The 18,506-nt window shown below is 42.5% G+C and overlaps 1 protein-coding gene across 4 annotated transcripts in view; it reads left to right on the top strand.

Annotated features, from left to right (window-relative positions):
• Positions 1 to 18,506, top strand: part of GRTP1 (growth hormone regulated TBC protein 1) — a 75,913-nt gene that overhangs the window by 12,516 nt on the left and 44,891 nt on the right. For 2 of the 4 annotated variants that reach the window (XM_039518734.1, XM_039518747.1), the window contains exons 2-3: positions 8,327 to 8,478; positions 16,643 to 16,801. In XM_039518734.1, coding sequence (XP_039374668.1) covers positions 8,327 to 8,478; positions 16,643 to 16,801 — 311 coding nt within the window. Of the gene's footprint in view, positions 1 to 5,067; positions 5,597 to 8,326; positions 8,479 to 16,642; positions 16,802 to 18,506 lie in introns of those variants that run through there. The other 2 variants (XM_039518742.1, XM_039518753.1) reach the window with 2 other exon arrangements.

Genomic DNA, 18,506 nt, shown 5'->3' with positions numbered 1-18,506 from the left:
TTCAGTGGGAGGGACTACTCTCACATGAGTAAAGTTACACCCATGCTTATGCACAACCTTACAGTATTTCCTAGGTTTTCAGAGTTCATGAAGTCAAGGACGTTTTGCTGGGCTAGCAGCAAACTTTATATTTTTCAGGCAAGCAGTTAAGAGGAATAACACCATCTGCTCCCCGCCCCCCTTTCTTTTTATGCCTTTGGAGCTGAACCATGTCCATATTTCTGTGTAGTATGTTGTCTTTGATCATATATAGGAGGCAGTCTCCTTGAGGATCATGCTGGGAGGGATCAACTGTTTATCTCCTTTGTGAAATCCTATCAGCCAGTCTCTTCAGCAACCATTTGCTTGCTGGCTCTGTGACTAGATGATGTTTCTCTGGCAGTAATTGTAATTTTCTAAGAGCTTGCTGCTGGAAAGTCAGGACTTGATTAAAAATGCACAGGCAGGAATATAATTTCACTGCTACTGTTCTCTCATACAGTTTCTTAAGATGTATGTTTCAGGTGACTGGTTATTGCAGTGGGGTTTGCTCTAGGTCACAGAAGGAAGGAAAACACCTCTTTAAGGAAACAGTGTGCTGCAGATTTTGCAATGACAGAGCGGTTGGGGAAACAGGGAAAATTCATTGGCTGCTGTTATTATTTTTATCTGGCCCTTAGTCTGTTACATGATGGTAGAAAATAAGTAAATAAAAACTTAAGCTAATAATATTATCATCTCAGCATAATAAAACATTGACTTTTACTGCCAGTCAGCTCTTCAGGGGGAAAATAAAACACAAGCTGCAGAAGCAGAGGATACTAGACTGAGAGTTTAAAAAAAATGCTCAAAACCAATATAGCTACCAAGTCTCACTCATTTGGAGGCAAATTCCCTCTATTTGAATAGAATTTAAGACAGCATTAGAAATCTCTCTCCCTTTTTTGTGAGTATTTCAATGAGATTTCTCTTGCAGAAGAAATATCCTTTAAAACAATTTTAGAGGATGTATGAATCGTGTTTAACATTCAAAATATATCTGAAATATTATCAAAATGACACCTATTTATAATTGTTCTGTGAGACAAAGTATAGTGAAAAGATGGTAGGACTGACTTGTAGTTAAAGCAGAGGATGGGATTCAGTAGTATAGTGAAAAGATGGTAGGACTGACTTGTAGTTAAAGCAGAGGATGGGATTCAGTAGGTCTGTCTTCTATTCCCTATTATACCACAGGATTTAGCCCTGATCCTGCAAAAACTTATGCCCATTGATTTTTAGCATGCAGAAGTCTTTACAGGATTGGAGCCTAATTTTGGTGTCTTTGGTTTTTGGGTGCTAAAATAGATACCTGTGTCTGATATTCAGAGATGGGGAATATCCATACTGTTATTGAAGTAAGCAAGAGTTGTGGTTGCTCAGCACCTCTGAATATCATGTCCTAGGTATCTAACATTGGGCTGCCAAAATTGAGGCCACTTTTTAAAACATGACCCCCATCCTGCAAACCCTTATGCTGATCTGTAACTTACTGATATGAATAGTCACACTGAAGTTAATGGGACTATTCACATGCTTGAAGGTTAGATCCTGCAAGTGGCTCGACATGGCCAGATGCAGACATCTGCACCTGTGCTGAACCACAGCCGCTTCAGCGGGGCTCTCTGTGGGCTGAGAGGTTTGCCCCAGTGTGACCAAGGGCAGGATTGTGTGGCCTTGGGCAATTCACTTAAGCCTTCATCTTGCAAAGACTTATGCAGCTACTGTAGGATTAAGACCTAAGAGGGGAGAAGAATTCATTGCAACTACTAAATCAAAGAAAATTTCAAAAATAACAATATATGTTTTTAAACACAACAAAAACAAACACATTAATATTACATAGATGTTTTTAAAGAAAAAAAAAGAAAAATCAGAGATCTGTTTTGGTTACTTTGTAAAATGCAATTGATATTTCTGCCATACACGTTGCACTTTTGCTCTGTCTTTGAAACCAGCCTGTATAATGAACCAATCCTGCAAATTGCTCTGTGTGGGTGGGCCATGTGGAGCACAGAATCTAAAACTGCCCTGGCAGCTTAGGAGTTTCTGCTTTTAGCATCAATGAAAGGCTGGTACTTAGAGTTCATCTCTGTGTGTGACCAGGGAAAAATACATAAGCCCCTTAGACATGATCCTGAGCTCTCGCATCTCCTAAAGGGCCCAATCCTGCATGTTGGGGAACTTGGCCACTGATAGGCAGGGAGCTGCAGTACTGGGCCAGAAGGCAGGGGGTCAAAGATAAGGATGCTTAACATAAAGTCCTTAGGGAAATGGCACAATGGGACCAGGTGCCTGCTGGTGAGTTTTGTTTTCCACTTCAGTGGGAGGAGAAAAAGCCCATTGCAGAGCCCCCCTGCTTTGCGCTACAAGCCCTTGTTACTTAGGCTCAGTGCAAGTCCCAGTCATAGAATCATAGGATTGGAAGAGACCTTGATAGGCCATCTAGTCCAGTCCCTTGCACTCATGGAAGGACTAAGTATTATCTAGACCAGGGGTTCTCAAGCTTTTTCTTTCTGATTATCCCCCGCCCCTGCCCCCAACAGGCTATAAAAGCTCTGTGGCCCACCTGTGCCACAATAACTGATTTTCTACATATAAAAGCCAGGGCCTGTATTAGGGGGTAGCAAGCAGGGCAGTTGCCTGGGGCCTCATGCCACAGAAGCTACATTGCTTCAGCCCCAGGTGGCAGGGCTCAGGGCTTCAGTACCAAGTGGTGGGGCTTCATCTTTCTATCCTGGGCCTCAGTGAGTCTAATGCTGACCCTGCTTGGCAGCCCCCCTGAAACCTGCTTGCGACCCCCCAGGGGGCCCCAGACCCATGGTTGAGAACCACTGATCTAGACCATCCCTGGCAGGTGTTTGTCTAACTTGCTTTTAAAAATCTCCAATCATGAAGATGCCACAACCTCCCTGGTCAATTTATTCCAGTGCTTAACAACCCTGACAAATAGGAAGTTTTTCCTAATGTCCAACCTAAACCTCTCTTGCTGAAATTTAAGCCCATTGCCTCTTTATTCCTGGGGGAATTCTGCACCACTGCGCAATGCAGAATTTTCCAGAAATTAATGTTGGGTGTGCAGAATTTCCTTCCCCCCGAAACGGGTTCCAGAGATGTTTGTACCACTAGGGGCTGCTGGACCTGGCAGAGCCCAGCTCACAAATAGAAGACAAAACTGGGGGGGAAGGGAAGGAACTGGAAGGTTCCCAGTGTTGAAAACAGGGGGTGCTACTACCCCTGAAATGGATCTTTTCTGGCTCCTGGTGGATTACTGTCATAGCAGTGAAAAAGGTCCACAATAATTATCTTCAATACACAGCAGTTTATTGAGAAGAAATTACAAGCGGTAAAGGGTTACATTAAGCACATAACTCCTATGTTAGACATTAAGAACTATACATTAAGAGTTATACCTTCCTCTTAGCAATCATCTCTTTCACAAATATACACAAACAAGCCCTGCGCTAGCCTCACGCAGTTCCTGCTTGGCAAACAGAAGGTGGTTACCAGTTCTATGGATGCCTTCTTCTCTCCAGGTCTGTTCTCCTCAGCCCTCTGGTCTGTCTCAGATTCTCTCGCCGCAAGACTGTGGTTGCCTTGAGACAGTCCTACTCAAGCCCATGGAGCAGAGTTTTGTCTACTCTGTCTAGCAGCATTGCTTCTTCAAGCATTAGTTAAGGAATCCCAACCACAGTAATTTACTTTGCTTTACTCTTTTTCCTTAAAGGAGTCACATGTCTTAAAAGCATGCCCAGTGGGCATGTGGTTACTACTTTTACCTAATTAGTGTTTTCGAAGGGGCTGGAGGTGGTGGTACCGAATGAACATCACCCCATCCCACGTTTACTCACTCAGCAATCATTCACTCTGGTTCTCTGCATGATGTACTTGCTGTAAGGTCGCTAAAACCAGGTGGACCTGTGCTCCATGCTGGAACTTTATATTTACTTTTGCATGGGCTCATATTTGCTGACCAATAGGTTCAATATTGATCGTACATGCAGATTTTGCCAGTCCTTTATTAAATTTGCTTCTGCTTAAAGGGAACCTGCTCCCAGGATCCTCTGCAGCCATTCAGTCTTGTTTAAGTCATATAAAGTTATGCTCACACCAGTCATTCAGTATGGCCACACCAATTTGGCACCATCCCAGCAGCTGCAGTTCTCAGCATGCCCTGAAGGAGGGAGGTGATGGCACACAAGAAATGCCATGGAAGCCTGGGACCCAGCATCAGCCTGTTTCTCCCTCTGGATCCCGGGCTGTAGGAGGGTAGGGTCTGGGTTGGGTGTGCGTGTGCAGGGGTAGAGGGTGTGAGTGTGTGGGCCAGGGGTAGGGTTGCTAGATGTCTAGTAATGTTACAGATATACTTGATGATGGGTATTTTGTAATAAATTATCAAAATAATTGAAACTAGTGATTATATGGTGTTATTTTGACAAAATTTTTGCAGAATTTTAAAATAGTGTATGCAGCATTTTTAATTTTTTGGCACCGAAGTCCCTCCAGGTGTACCTCTGGCCTATCCTTAGAGGTTGAAGAGAATAGTTTTTCTCCCTCCTCTTTGTAACAACCTTTTGTGCCATCCTGGGTAGGTGAAGCCTGCAGCTGCCGAGCCAGTGAAGTGCGAGAGTCTGGGGGCATCCTCCCGCCCGGTCCCACCGGGATCTGCAGCCAAACTCCCGTGATCCGCCTGTGGCCATAGGTGGGGGTGGGTGCAAGGCTGGCCAAGTCCCGCGCGGCAGCGAGAGAGGCGAGGCCGGTCTCAGGAGCTCAGTCAGCTGCAACCGGAGAAGCTCCGCTGCAGCGCGGGCACCGGCCAGGCACCGACCCCTCTTCGCCAGGGCGAGAGCCCGACCCTGACCCTGACCCTGCCATGGAGGCTGGGCCCCGAGTGCGGGCGGGGAGGCGGGAAGAGGCTGCAGCGCCCGCTCATTCCCGGCCGGCTGCACAGGATCCCGCCCCTCTGAGAGTCGGGAGTCAGGGAAAGAGCAGCGGCGGCGGCGGCGGCAGCCGGAGGTGGCGGGGAGGGGAGGCGGAGTCACTGGAGACAAGGGCTCTGCCCCGGAGGCGGCTGCGCTGCTGGAGTCCCAGCCACCTCCGCAACTTGGCGCTGGGCTCCCGGGGGCAGCAGCGCCTCAGGTGACAGCCCAGGTGGGCCGGTGGGGGCCGGCCGTGGGTAGCTGCCTTGCCCCTGCGCTGTGCCGAGCCGGCTCTGGCACGGGAGCTCCCCGCGTGTCTCCCCGGCGTGTCACGGCAGCTCTCGCGGGGGAGGAAGAAGGAGCGCCCGGGGCGCCGAGGGGCTGAACTTTGGAGCCTCTGCCCCTTATGGGGCCGGTCCCGAAGGGGGGGCGGCGGGGGAGGCGCTGTTGCTGCCGCTGCTGCCCTGTGTGAGGCGAGCTCCCTCCCGCCGGAGCGGCCCGGGGAGAAACTCGGCTCAGGTCCGCACCCCCCGCTAGTGCTGCCGCCGCCGCCGGGCCAGCGCGGCGCGGACGCGTCTCTGCCGGGGAAGCCCCCAGCGCTGCCCGGCCATGGAGGAGGGCGAAGGCGGCGCGCGGGAGCCTGGGTCCGGCATTCCCAGGTACACATGCCCGGGCTGGGGGGGTCGTTTCCTTGTTGAGCGCTCACGCCCTAGCGCTGTACTTCGCTTCCCTGTGTGTTTGGGGAGGTGCCGGGTGCAGCGCAGGCGGGGAGCGGGTCCCCAGCTCGCTCCTGTTTGGAGAGAGACTCCTCCGGAGTCTGGGTTCAAGCTGAGGACGCTGGCAAAGGCTGGCTCTGTGCTGAAGGCGGGTTTGGCGGGTGTTTTTTTTTTCAAAGAACTGGCACTTTCGCTGTAATTTTACTTTATTGCTCAGAATTGCCCTCATTCCCGTTGTTGCAGCTAGATAGCACCACGGAGATTTTCCTTAATAATTAGCAATAGCCTAAGCCCATGTTCTTGAGGTTTTTCTCACTTAGGGAGGGCCATATCACAATATAGTATGTTGGCGCTTCACTGGATTAAATGGCTCTAAAGTCGACCCCCCCCCCCAAAAAAACCCAAACAAAACTGAGATTAACATTCAAAAGCCTCTTACATGGGGGCATATGTTCTGTTAAGATTTTCTCTTGGTAGATAACCTTTAATGCCCATAAAAATTAAAAAGAGGTGCAGCAATTGAAAATATTTTTTTAATCATTTGCTTATTTATTTTTTATATTTAAACTATTTCTTCAGTTGGAAGAAGGGGGAAAAAAAGCAGGATCTGTGAAACCCAACTTTCAGTCCTTGGAAAGAGAGACTTTTTCTAGGTAGTGGGCCTTCAAAGTGGTATCTTTTCTATCAATTTCTTACATGTAACAACGAAGGGTTTGGGGCAAAGCAAAGTCTATGGAAGAATGACTTTGGAAGAGATTAAAAAGGAGTAATTAAATATCTGTCTTACAATACATTCTCCATAAATAGATGTAAAACAGTTTTGTATAATTGTATTAATGACATATACCTGTTGCTAGAAAGGTTAGAGATAGTAAATATAGAACTGTGACTATTAACTACTGTAAAACAAAGCTTGGAAGGGTGTCATGCTGTGGGGGTTTAGAGAGGATGAATATATTCCGAACGGACGTTTGTCAGTGTCATTCTCTCCATTTCCAAGAAACCATTAGTGATGCACTGGAACAAAGAATCTCTTAAAAATAATAGATTAATGGCTTTGACATACATACAAGCTTCTGTTAAACAACAAACAAGAAAATTTTGTAAAATCAGGAGACCACCCAGGACTTTGGATAAGGCACAGGTAATCCCATATCAACAGTCACTAACGGTTGAGGAGAATATCATCATAATTTTTGAAACCTGTCTCCTTCCTGCTTCCCAACAGTCAGACTGAATTATGAAATGAATCTGTGTCCTCTACCTTCATTATCAGAATCCTAAACGTGACGTGTGGGTTGAAGTGTCATGCTTTCTTGAATTGTCTTAATGCTGTGTGTATGAGTGTGAAAGGTTTCTTTAATTATAAAACTAATGAAAAAACAACAACCCTTTTCTGAGTAATACCATAACTAAATGATTAGTGACTCTACAAACTGTATTATAGGGTTCAATGTTTGTATCTGTCTCTCTGATTCCACATCAGATTTGGTCAGCATACAAATGAAAGATTTTTTTTCTAGCTGCCAGCCCTGTAAACTCAGTGGGTCTGAACATTCAGTAGTGCTTCTTCTGACTCATGTATCACCACCGATAAAAGATTCAATGGATCAAATTCTCCCTATGGTTACACCCGTCCAATTCCATGTCATTATTTGAGGCTGGACTTGTGTAAACTGAGATCTGAATTTGCCCTCACAGTTGCAATTTAGACCCTGATATCTTTCAAGCTGCTCTGCATGAGTGGATCCCTGTGCCCAGGCAAAGACCCATTGACTTCACTGGGGCAAGTGTAATAGTTCTTCCACACACAGTGTTTTGCACAGGTGGGATCTATCATCACTTCAGTTGATGTATGAGCCAGAATAATATCCAATTCATTTTTCAATAGCCAGTGTTGGTTCTTCATTGCTAATGGGAATAAAAAATTGTAAAAACAAAAAACCCTAGTTATTGTAAATAAGTACACCTGATGCTAAACACATTTGTGGAGTAGATCTGTTGAAGGGGGAAATGGGGGCCATTACTATGTAGTCACTTTTCAAAGAGTGTTTTTCTTTAAATAGGTTATTGCCAAAAAGTTACCAAAAAAGCACATTTTTAAGGTCATCTTTGTAATTGAATCAGTTATCACTATCTGTTTTTACTAGCACAGAACTAGTGGAAAAACTAATTTTTTGCATCTTTGAACCATGGACTCTTACCTTTGCAATCTATATTCCTTGCATTTGTTATTGCCTATTTTTTCTGTATTATGAAAACCTCTTCCCAGTTAGTCACAGTTTAAGCCAATTGTCTACAAAATAGATCTTCGTTTCTGAATCTCTCTATTGCCAAAAGCAATGAAGTCTGGCATTGACCATAAATTACATATGTTCCAGTTTATTGTTTTGTATTTTCTATAACTGTTTTTCAGGAATACCCAGGACCGATGAGAATGGGGGGAAGCCGGTACAAATTACCGGGGCCTGGCAGTCCGGAAGGGGGCCCGGCTTCGTCGTCCCTGTTTAGCTGGTCCACCCTTGCTGAGGGGCCTGAAAAATGTTTTCCACTGGGGCCCGAACCCGCTCTCCGTGGCCCTGGAAATACCACCAGAATTTAGTTTACTAAAGCATACTTTTTAAATCTGCATGTGGAGACATTTTGTGTACAATAACGTCTTTTATATTGTAGGGTTGATCCATATGGATTTGAAAGGCCAGAAGACTTTGATTATGTGTCATATGAAGAATTCTTTTCTAGATATCTGGTGATACTCACTAGAAGAGCAATAAAATGGTCAAAGCTTCTAAAGGGGAATAATAGGATACAGAAAAGTTTAAAAGGTAAGTTATATGTTTGTATCTTATTGGACCTGAATGTAAATCAGTGTTGAGAATAGAACTTAAGTTTAAATTGGCTTGCACTTGAGAACACAATACTAAATGTCTTTTCTGCTCTAAGTAATAACAGACTGAATTCAGTAATAATACATAAACAAACGTGCTGTTGTTCTAGGGATAATCAATTTGATTTAAAACTCACAAGGGAGTAATCCTATTTGATGTACATCATAATATCTTAGTCACTATGTCTATAATCAAGAAGGATTATACCTGTGAGAGACCAGATAGTAACAACAAAAATATTGCTTATAGTACTTTACATATTTGTGTACTCAAGCGACCTCATTAAAGGATAGTTGCATGGTGCAGCAGAAAGTGTAAAGAACTGGAGATCTGAGTTCTTCTCCCAGGTTTGGCGCACCATTGACTCGTTTTCTGACATTTTGCAAGTTGCTTGAGTTTTCTGTGCCTCGTTAACCCCCTTTTCACAAATGGTGGAAGTCTTATGGCTGAAAAACACTATTATGTGCTAAGACTTAATTTTACTTTCTCTGTTTTTAAATTTTGATTATTAACAGAAGAGCTAGGTGCAAATATTTGAGAAGATGTTAACAGAACTCTTAATTGCCAGTTCAAAAAGCAGGAAAACCTCTTACAATAGCCCAGTGTATGGAAGTCAGGGGCGGCTCTAGGAATTCCGCTGCTCCAAGCACAGCGGCACGCCGCGGGGGGCACGCTGGCGGTCGCCGGTCCCGCGGCTCCGAGGGACCTCTTGCAGACGTGCCTGCGGAGGGTCCGCTGGTCCCGCGGGACCAGCGGACCCTCCGCAGTCATGCCTGTGGGAGGTCCACCGGAGCCGCGGGACCAGCAGACCCTCCGCAGTCATGCCTGCGGGAGGTCCACCGGAGCCGCCTGCCGCCCTCCCAACAAAATGCCGCCCCAAGCGCGCGCTTGGCGCACTGGAGTCTGGAGCCGGCCCTCATGGAAGTCTAGGGTGTGAAACTGGAGGGGGGAAATGTAATTAAAGGGAGGTATTGTGGGCAAGGAATCATGTGAGGCTGCAAGTTCTCTTCCTTTCCTTGTGGGAGCGAAATTTTTCTTTGTAAGTTTCTTAATTTTCCCTTTGCACTTAATGATGTGTCCAATATGTCCTTTCTGGGGATCCTATTTGGAATTCTCACAATGGTGCCCAGCACAAACATTAAAGTAGCCTTAATATGGTTGAATTTAATTCAACTAATCCACTTAAAAAGTTAATTTGGACTAATTTTCCTGAGTGTCCCTGGGTAGACAAGCCATTGCATTGCACCTGAATCCTCAGAGATGTGCTTCAGCACTAGGCTTCGCTTACTACTTTTGGAGAGTTCTTGCAATGCAGCAACAAAAGTGACAGCCCTTACTACAGTGTTAGCATTACATCATACTTGTAAAATCTCTGCCACTGTTTCTGGAATTAGTGGTTCCATTAAATTTGATGTGTGGATGAAGGGCGTGAAGCATGATGGCAATAGAGAGGATCCTGGATGGCTGTTGGATCAATTTTTCAGTTACTAACTTTTTACTAAAGATAATCAGAATTGCTTACAGCATACTTTCTTACACACCGTTAGAAAGAATATGATCAATATAAAGGAATACAGCAGAGCTGAGGCAGTCTGTTTGGAGTTACTAAACGCACATTATTAATGACAAATCTTCCATGCTCCATTGTGCAGTAACACCCCAAAATTGCTAAAGTTGGAAATGCTGGAGGACGAAAGTGGCAGATTACTTTTATTCTGTAAAAGTGTTGATTTAAACACTTGCCCCAGGGTACTGGTACTAGGACCCACCATGTCTGTGGTATATTCCCATACTGGACACAAACATATATGGATAGTTGCCAGTTTGTGAGGACATTCTTATCCTTCAGGATCACTCATCCATTGGAACTGTGACAAGTCAGTCTGTTAATCCTCTGAACCCTTCATCTCCCCCCACCTTTTGGTTTCATTGCTCTGATGCTTCAGGAGTCTGAATTGCTGATCCTGTAATGTCTATTCCAAATGCAAACTGATCATAATGCAAAACAGAGTGAGGAGGGTTTAACTTCCAGTTCTTCTGTACAGTCCCTCTGAGAACCTCCACAACCCACACCCTAATTTTCTACTTCCCCAGGGAAGATCTGAGACCCTTTCAGAATGTGTAGTGTAGTTCTACTGGACCTCAAAGGACCATTTAATGTATGATATCTCAGCAGTTCCACGCCCATATGTCCTCAGGCCCCAGAAAAGCTCCCAATTCCTATCATACTGACAAGAAGAAGGGATGTAATGCTAATTCATTAATTTGGAAATACGGCATATTTATGTGTTGATTTGTTGCATGCAGATGCCTCGTGTCTGACATGGCATGTGTACATTCATAGTTCTGTTCTGCTTGAAAGAAAACTAATTAGGGTGCTTTAACAACTGTTATGCTGTATATCCTGTTATCCTTGATCAGAGTTCCAGAAAGATGGGTCATATGAATTTTGATCATCATTCCATTTGCTCTTTCTTCATCCAATATTTGCTATCCCTCTACCTTGTTCCTCACCTTGTCCTAGCTATTTCAGTCCTGCTGTCTTTCATTTCCCCACCCTTGGTTCACTTCTTGCTCCTCTTTTCTCTCTCTCTCTCTCTCCCATTACCTGACAAGTTTTCTCCTCTCTTCTCCCCCTCCCAAGCTGTTCTGTTGCAATCTGTGCTTTCTTTACAGTGTCCCAAGTCAGCTTTCTTCTTTGATTCATTTACAGCTGGTCAACAAGCACCAGAGGTGCAATACTAGAGCCGTACATGACCACTGAAAGTTACTTTAATTCCCACCTACAGTGTGCCTGTGTAAGACATTCAAGTAACCTACTTGCTTCTGGAAACAACTTGTAGCAGAAAGTACTTACTGTAAACCTTATCAGCCTTATGATGCGAATGCACTAAGCTGCTGTGGGTTGGAAAAGGGTCTGCAGTTTGTGGACATACAGAATATTTGTGAAACCAGCTTCTATAATTTGCAACCCGTCAGAAATGTCTTATCAAAGGCTGAATGAATGCATAGGCTTCTCCTGTGTGTTTCCACTTTGTAGCTTGTTGTCCAGACTGTATATGGCATGTTCAGATGTGAGGTATTTGGACACAATTTCAATTTTTCTTCTAATAATTTTAGAAGTGAACTAGAGTAATTTTCAAAATCCTGTTAAACGGAATACAGCTGTACATTCCAAATTACTCTATAAAAGGCATTGGATCTTGTATGCTGTTCCACTTAGTCATGCTATTGTACCCAGTACTCTTCAAGAACTAAATGAGGAAATGATATAAAATGGTAACAGGTTTCAGAGTGGTAGCTGTGTTAGTCTGTATCAGCAAAAACAATGAGGAATCCTTGTGGCACCTTAGAGACTAACAAATTTATTTGGGCATAAACTTTTGTGGGCTAGAACCCACTTCATCAGATTAATGGAGTGGAAAATACAGGAGCAGGTCTAAATACATTAAAAGATTTGAGTTGCTTTACCAAGTGTGAGGTCAGTCTAACAAGACAATTCAATTAACAGCAGGATACCAAAGGAGGAAAAATAACTTTTGAAGCGGTAATGAGTGGCCTATTTCAGACAGTTGACAAGAAGGTGCGAGTAACAGTAGGGGGAAATTACGTTTAGGTTTTGTACTGACCCAACCACTCTCAGTCTTTATTCAGGCCTAATCACTACACAAAAGAATAAATGGACACAAATCTGACATCAGGAATCATAACATTCAAAAACCAGTAGGAGAACACTTCAATCTCCCTGGTCACTCAATTATAGACCTAAAAGTGGCAATTCTTCAACAAAAAGACTTCAAAAACAGACTCCAATGTGAAACTGCAGAACTAGAATTAATTTGCAAACTGGACACCATCAGATTAGGCCTGTATTTTCCACTCCATGCATTTGATGAAGTGGTTCTAGCCCCCGAAAGCTTATTCCCAAATAAATTTGTTAGTCTCTAAGGTGCCACAAGGACACCTGTCATGAGTCTGACAAAGTGGTATTCACCCACAAAAGCTTATGACATCTGTTAGTCTATAAGGTGCCACAGGACTCTTTGTTGCTTTTTAAGGACTCCTTGTTCTTTTTATAAAATGATAGTACCTTTTCAAATTGTAATGAAGCTGTGTGTTCTGTTGTTTGTGTCCTGTAATGTGTGTGTGACCTAAGTGCTTGTCTGTTGATTGTCAAAACAATTGCAGCTTCAATTCCTGTCTTTGATTGTTTGTTTGTTCTGTAAGTTTTTTACACTGCATGAAGAAAGTCCTTCATTTTTCCTCATTTGTGCCATTTTTGTTTTTGCGCCTGTTAATTTTGCTTTCACTGTCTCTCTCTATATACCTAAATACACCTTTAAACTTCTTCAGTCTTCTTTGAAGGGTAATAGATCAAATTAATCATAGCACTTAAAATTGGAGAAGGTACTGGAAAATGAAACAACAGGAACATGTTTGTTTAGAATATAAAACATGGGGTGAGGTGGGGGTTTGTGTGGCAAGAGGAGAATGAAGATGTTACAAAGAAAATATAAACTATTTCCAATCTCATGCTTATCCATAACTTGAATGCCAACTGTACACAAAATCCACTGTTTCTTTTTGATGTGTTGAGAATAAAATAAGCAACTTTTAAAATTCCATATGCTTGTCTCCTGGCTTCAGCTGTGCTCTTGCTTGTATTTCTTTAGGGTATGTGCTATTTTCCTCAACACTTACATTTGTTTTTTTTATGTGCAGAAATATGCTGCAAATATGAAATACTTCATAATGGAACTTTGATAATATTTTTGGATAAAACAAGTCTTTTTTTTTCTTTTTTGTTTTTAATTAATACATTCCCAAATGACTTTGCCTAACCATACCATAGACAGACATAATTTGTTATGCTATACCAAAAGCATGTCTTATCTATAGGCAAAGGAAAAGGAGTTTTCTGAGTGAACGTGAAAATACCACCATTAAGGGAATGCTGTCAACTTAAAAATTGCACTTCTGTCACAGTTCTCTTATCTGTTGTTGTTATAAGTAATCTCCAATACTGGGAAAAACAGATTTTTTTTTAATTTATTTTTAATTTCACTTACTTTGGGCACTTGGCAGTACTTTAAATATATTCTGTTTCCCTCTGTGGATCTTTTCTCCTGTAACAGAGAGAGAAATATATTCATAAATGTGATTTTAAATCCACATAACCTGGCATGGTGAGCCAGAGGCAAGTGCAGTACTGGAACTGCTTTACTCCATTTTTAAAGAATGGACTAGATTTCAGGTTGGTATCATCCTTTCACTAGTGTTATACAGACAACATACCTTGATTAAAGGTTTGTTCATTTATTATACAAATGGGCAGGCTCAGTTTAAACTGAAGTTATATGTACTGCTGTTCATGCAAATAACACCATGTGTGCCACCAACCTTGATAGTCTGTGGAGCATTGTGTGGATGCAGGGGCCTGCTCTTCTGGAGTCTTTTGTGGGATCAGGACCTTTGGTTTAGTTTGCAGTCTGAGTCAGGTGAGGGAGGAAGAATCATGCAAGATGTAATGCTCCTTAAAAGAGGTTACAAGTACTGTAATTGGAGGATATTCCACTCTATGAAATGTTCTTGTGTTTTTCTTTCTTTTTTTTTTTTTTGAGGAAAGTGACTGGGAGGCAGGCTATCAACTATAGAAAACAAAACTATACTTTGGAAAATTATAACTAATCTTTCTTTTTAGAGCTCCTGTGTCACCTCTATAGTCTGGGTTTCTCTTTGATGATGGTGGGCAGTTCTTGCTTTATTTTAAAATCCACTGTGTTAGGCATTATAATGACGTGAGGGAGGCAGCACTGTAAAAAGGCTCTGATGTGTAGTGCGGACTTTTGCAGAAGAACTTGCCTTGTTTGTAAGTGAGTTTGGGGGTATGTGGTCAACAGTATATCCCTTATACTTGGGCTTTCTCATTGAAAGCCTAAGGACGTTTGTTGTCATGAGGATAATGACACTGAGGAGTAATGAGAGTATGTTAAGCTGCAGGGCTGCTGTCCCCTTGTACTGGATACCAAAGTCAAAGGCTTGTCCCTGCTTCCTGCATTTGATTTAGATTTATGTTTGATGCTGGCTAGGCTTTCAGAGTCAATAGTTATGCCAGGAGGAGACCAGTTACAAGGGGGAGTACATTTTTGGAATAATCCTTTTAAGAAAAAGGCATAATATTGGTTATGATAAAACCAAATAATCCTCAACCTAACAAGTGAGTACACTTTTAGGGGCATGCATAGATTCTTTCACATATACATACCTCTTGGCTTAGGCAGGGCTAATCACTTGAGGTAGTGCAGTACATATATACTTTGGAAAATTATAACTAATCTTTCTTTTTAGAGCTCCTGTGTCACCTCTATAGTCTGGGTTTCTCTTTGATGATGGTGGGCAGTTCTTGCTTTATTTTAAAATCCACTGTGTTAGGCATTATAATGACGTGAGGGAGGCAGCACTGTAAAAAGGCTCTGATGTGTAGTGCGGACTTTTGCAGAAGAACTTGCCTTGTTTGTAAGTGAGTTTGGGGGTATGTGGTCAACAGTATATCCCTTATACTTGGGCTTTCTCATTGAAAGCCTAAGGACGTTTGTTGTCATGAGGATAATGACACTGAGGAGTAATGAGAGTATGTTAAGCTGCAGGGCTGCTGTCCCCTTGTACTGGATACCAAAGTCAAAGGCTTGTCCCTGCTTCCTGCATTTGATTTAGATTTATGTTTGATGCTGGCTAGGCTTTCAGAGTCAATAGTTATGCCAGGAGGAGACCAGTTACAAGGGGGAGTACATTTTTGGAATAATCCTTTTAAGAAAAAGGCATAATATTGGTTATGATAAAACCAAATAATCCTCAACCTAACAAGTGAGTACACTTTTAGGGGCATGCATAGATTCTTTCACATATACATACCTCTTGGCTTAGGTAGGGCTAATCACTTGAGGTAGTGCAGTACATATATACAGTATTTCTTGAGCTTCAAGATTCACAGTAGCTTTTAAATGACGTGGTTGGTATTTTAGGAATACCACTTCCGAGCAGCAGGTGTTTGTGAGTATTCAGATACCTTTCCTAGGAGGTAATTACTTTAGCTGTTCCTGTGTTAATGAATCTTCCTGTAAGCTTGTATCCTTGTTGCTCATGCTTAAGTGTGTGTTAATAAGAGAGGACATGGTGAAGAGATATTAAAAGGATACTGGCATGTAGTTTAGACCTATAATTTGATGCCCATTAACATGGCAGGAATCTGAAGGTGGAGAAGTGTGTGTGTGTGTGTGTGGGGGGGGGGGAGGGGATTGGTCTGGATTTATAAAAACAAAAGCCTCTCCAGCTATCATGTGAAAAAATCCATTGTTTCTCTCTCATTCCTCCTGGCTCTCCAACAGGGTCATTCAGACAGTAGCTACTAGCCCTGAGTGAGTAAAAATGCACTTGCGCGCGGTCTAGTGTTTCTGTTACTGGGCTTTGCAGCAGCACTAGTGAACTGCCAACCCCTAATCCCAGAGTCATGCTAACCTCCTCAGTGATGCTGATGCATAATCAATCAGACAAAAAACCACAATGTCAACCTCTGTTAGAAGTACAAGGAAAGAAGAAAAATCAATATTTGACAAATGAAAAAAGAAAAAAATCAATGGAAAAACCATTTATTTTCAAATCTCCATCCAAGAGGACATCACAATGAAAATGGAGGGGGGGGGATTAAAACTTTTAATGTATGGGATAGCGTTCAGCTGATCATAATTCACTCTCCCTGTAGTACATGTACATTAAGCCTGTGGAAAAGGACAGCTCTATGATGAATCTGTGGAGTCACTGGAAACCACCTGCTTAATTGTGTGTTTTGTGGGAGGGGAGATTGGGGTTTGTGTGGGTTTGTGGCTGTATTTTGACACTGAGTGTAGTACAGTATATTCTGGCCACTGAAATCTGCTGCATACTCAATAAATAAATCTAAATGTTTGTCTTCACTTTTGGCCTCTTATGTGGAGGAGAGAGGAAGCATTGTAATCAATGAATGCTTGTCAGGAGTTCTCCTGGAACCTCTCAACTTCCTGTTTGTTTCCAGAGGAAAAATAACTTTTTGTTTGTTGCATTGCAGTGAAGAGATATATCAGGAAAGGCATTCCCAATGAGCATCGTGCACTGATCTGGATGATTGTAAGTGGAGCCCAGGCCAACATGGAACAAAACCCTGGATACTATAATAAACTACTTGAGGGAGAGAAGAGTGACACGCTGGTGGAAGCAATCAAGACAGGTTATGTCCTAATGTTTATACATACAGTCAATAACTATGTGTTGTTAAGTAAGAGTTACAGATTAAATTGTGTGTGGCAGTAAAGCTGTGTTTCTGTAAATGTTTAGTAGTGGTTTAATAATGATTAATGTGAAAACTAGAATAGCCACAAACTCTGTAATAACACCACTCTCTTGAGACTCAGCAATGCTCCTTCCAAACTTAAAATGAATGGGCGGGTGGTGGTGGTAAGTAGATTGCGGTTACTTGATATTCAGACTGAGCCAACTGTAATAATGACATTTTTCTAAAGAAGCTGACACACAAATTGGCACAGTTCTGTGATTGTTTCATTGTGCACTGCTGTCCTCAGTGTCAGCACAGCTCTAAAGTTGTTTCATTAGGATGACAGTTCCAGCAGGCATTCTTTTTCTTTTTCGTGACTATTGAAAGAATCAGGTGCTTTAAGTTAGAGTTGTACCAAACTTTATCTTAGCAATGGGTAATTGACTTGACTTTGTAACAATTTTGTCTTTGGCCAAATAACATTTTTTCCAGCTTTCAATTTTAAAACAAAATACTAGCAGCAGCTTGTGGGAGTTTTGCCTTACATACCTGAGTAAGGCATTTTGGAACTGCATTTCCAGACTCCTGCAGGAAGAATGTCCAGACCAGAAATCATCAAGCTTCAGTATTCCCTTGCTGAACTGTGAGCTGCAGTTTAGGGGTGTGTAGAGGGAGCAACTAAGATGATTGTCCAAGGTCAGCCTCACCAGTGGCCTCTAGAGAGCAAAGGCAATGAGAGCAATCCCTCTGCAATGCTAGGCAGTAAAACGAGGGATCTCACCAGGACAGCAGGTGACTGTTTGGCTAAGTCAGTCTGTGAAACAAAGCACTGTGTTGGGATGAGGAGGAAAGGGAACACAAATGAGTTATAAGAAGAAATAAAGAGGGAGGTAAAGACAAACAGGGAGAATTGGAGATGATGGGAATTAAAATGAATAGTGAATAAGCGAATAAGGAACTGAAAAAACAGGATTGAGCTCTGAGAAGAGGAAGAGAGATGGTAAGGGTGGAGTGTCCCAGAGCTTGGGCTCCAGCCTGAGGCCAACCGTCTGTACAACAATATTTAGCGCCACAGCCCAAGCCCAAGTCAATTGACCCAGCCCAGTGACAGCCATGCCATGGTCTTTTATCTCTGTGTGTAGATGTATAAGAAATAGAAGACAATAGCTGGGAGGCCATAGGAAAAAATTGTTAGAGGTGAAAGAATAACATGAGCCTATGTGAGAGGGTAGGAGAAAATAGAAAAAAAAATTGATATACACAATTTTTTAAATTTCATGAAACTTTGTATTCCTGTCCACTATTCAGATATTTGGCTTCATCTGAATGCCATTTCAGTGTAATTTGTCTGTTTAATTTTAATATTCAGCCATTCAGTGCATTCCTGCGATAGATTTAAAAGGTAAAGTAAAGAAAAATATGTAATCTTGTTAATATTCGCTTCACAAATCTGTAATTCGTGTGATTCTCTCAAAACATTCTGGCAATCATGCTCCACAAAGTGCTGTAGTTTTAGCACTAAGATAATAGTTTTACCTAAGATAATACTATTAGCACCATCAAAGCAAGGAAAATGAATCTGAGAATCTCATTTTAATCATTACCACAACTTGATGATGGCAACAAAATTTAGGACCTAAAGGTACAAGGACAAGTAGAA

The sequence above is a fragment of the Mauremys reevesii genome, linkage group 1 (genome assembly GCF_016161935.1).
Source record: "Mauremys reevesii isolate NIE-2019 linkage group 1, ASM1616193v1, whole genome shotgun sequence".
In the NCBI taxonomy this organism is placed as follows: domain Eukaryota; kingdom Metazoa; phylum Chordata; order Testudines; family Geoemydidae; genus Mauremys; species Mauremys reevesii.
Note: the sequence above shows the minus strand (reverse complement) of the source record. Positions and strands in the feature narration are given on the sequence as shown.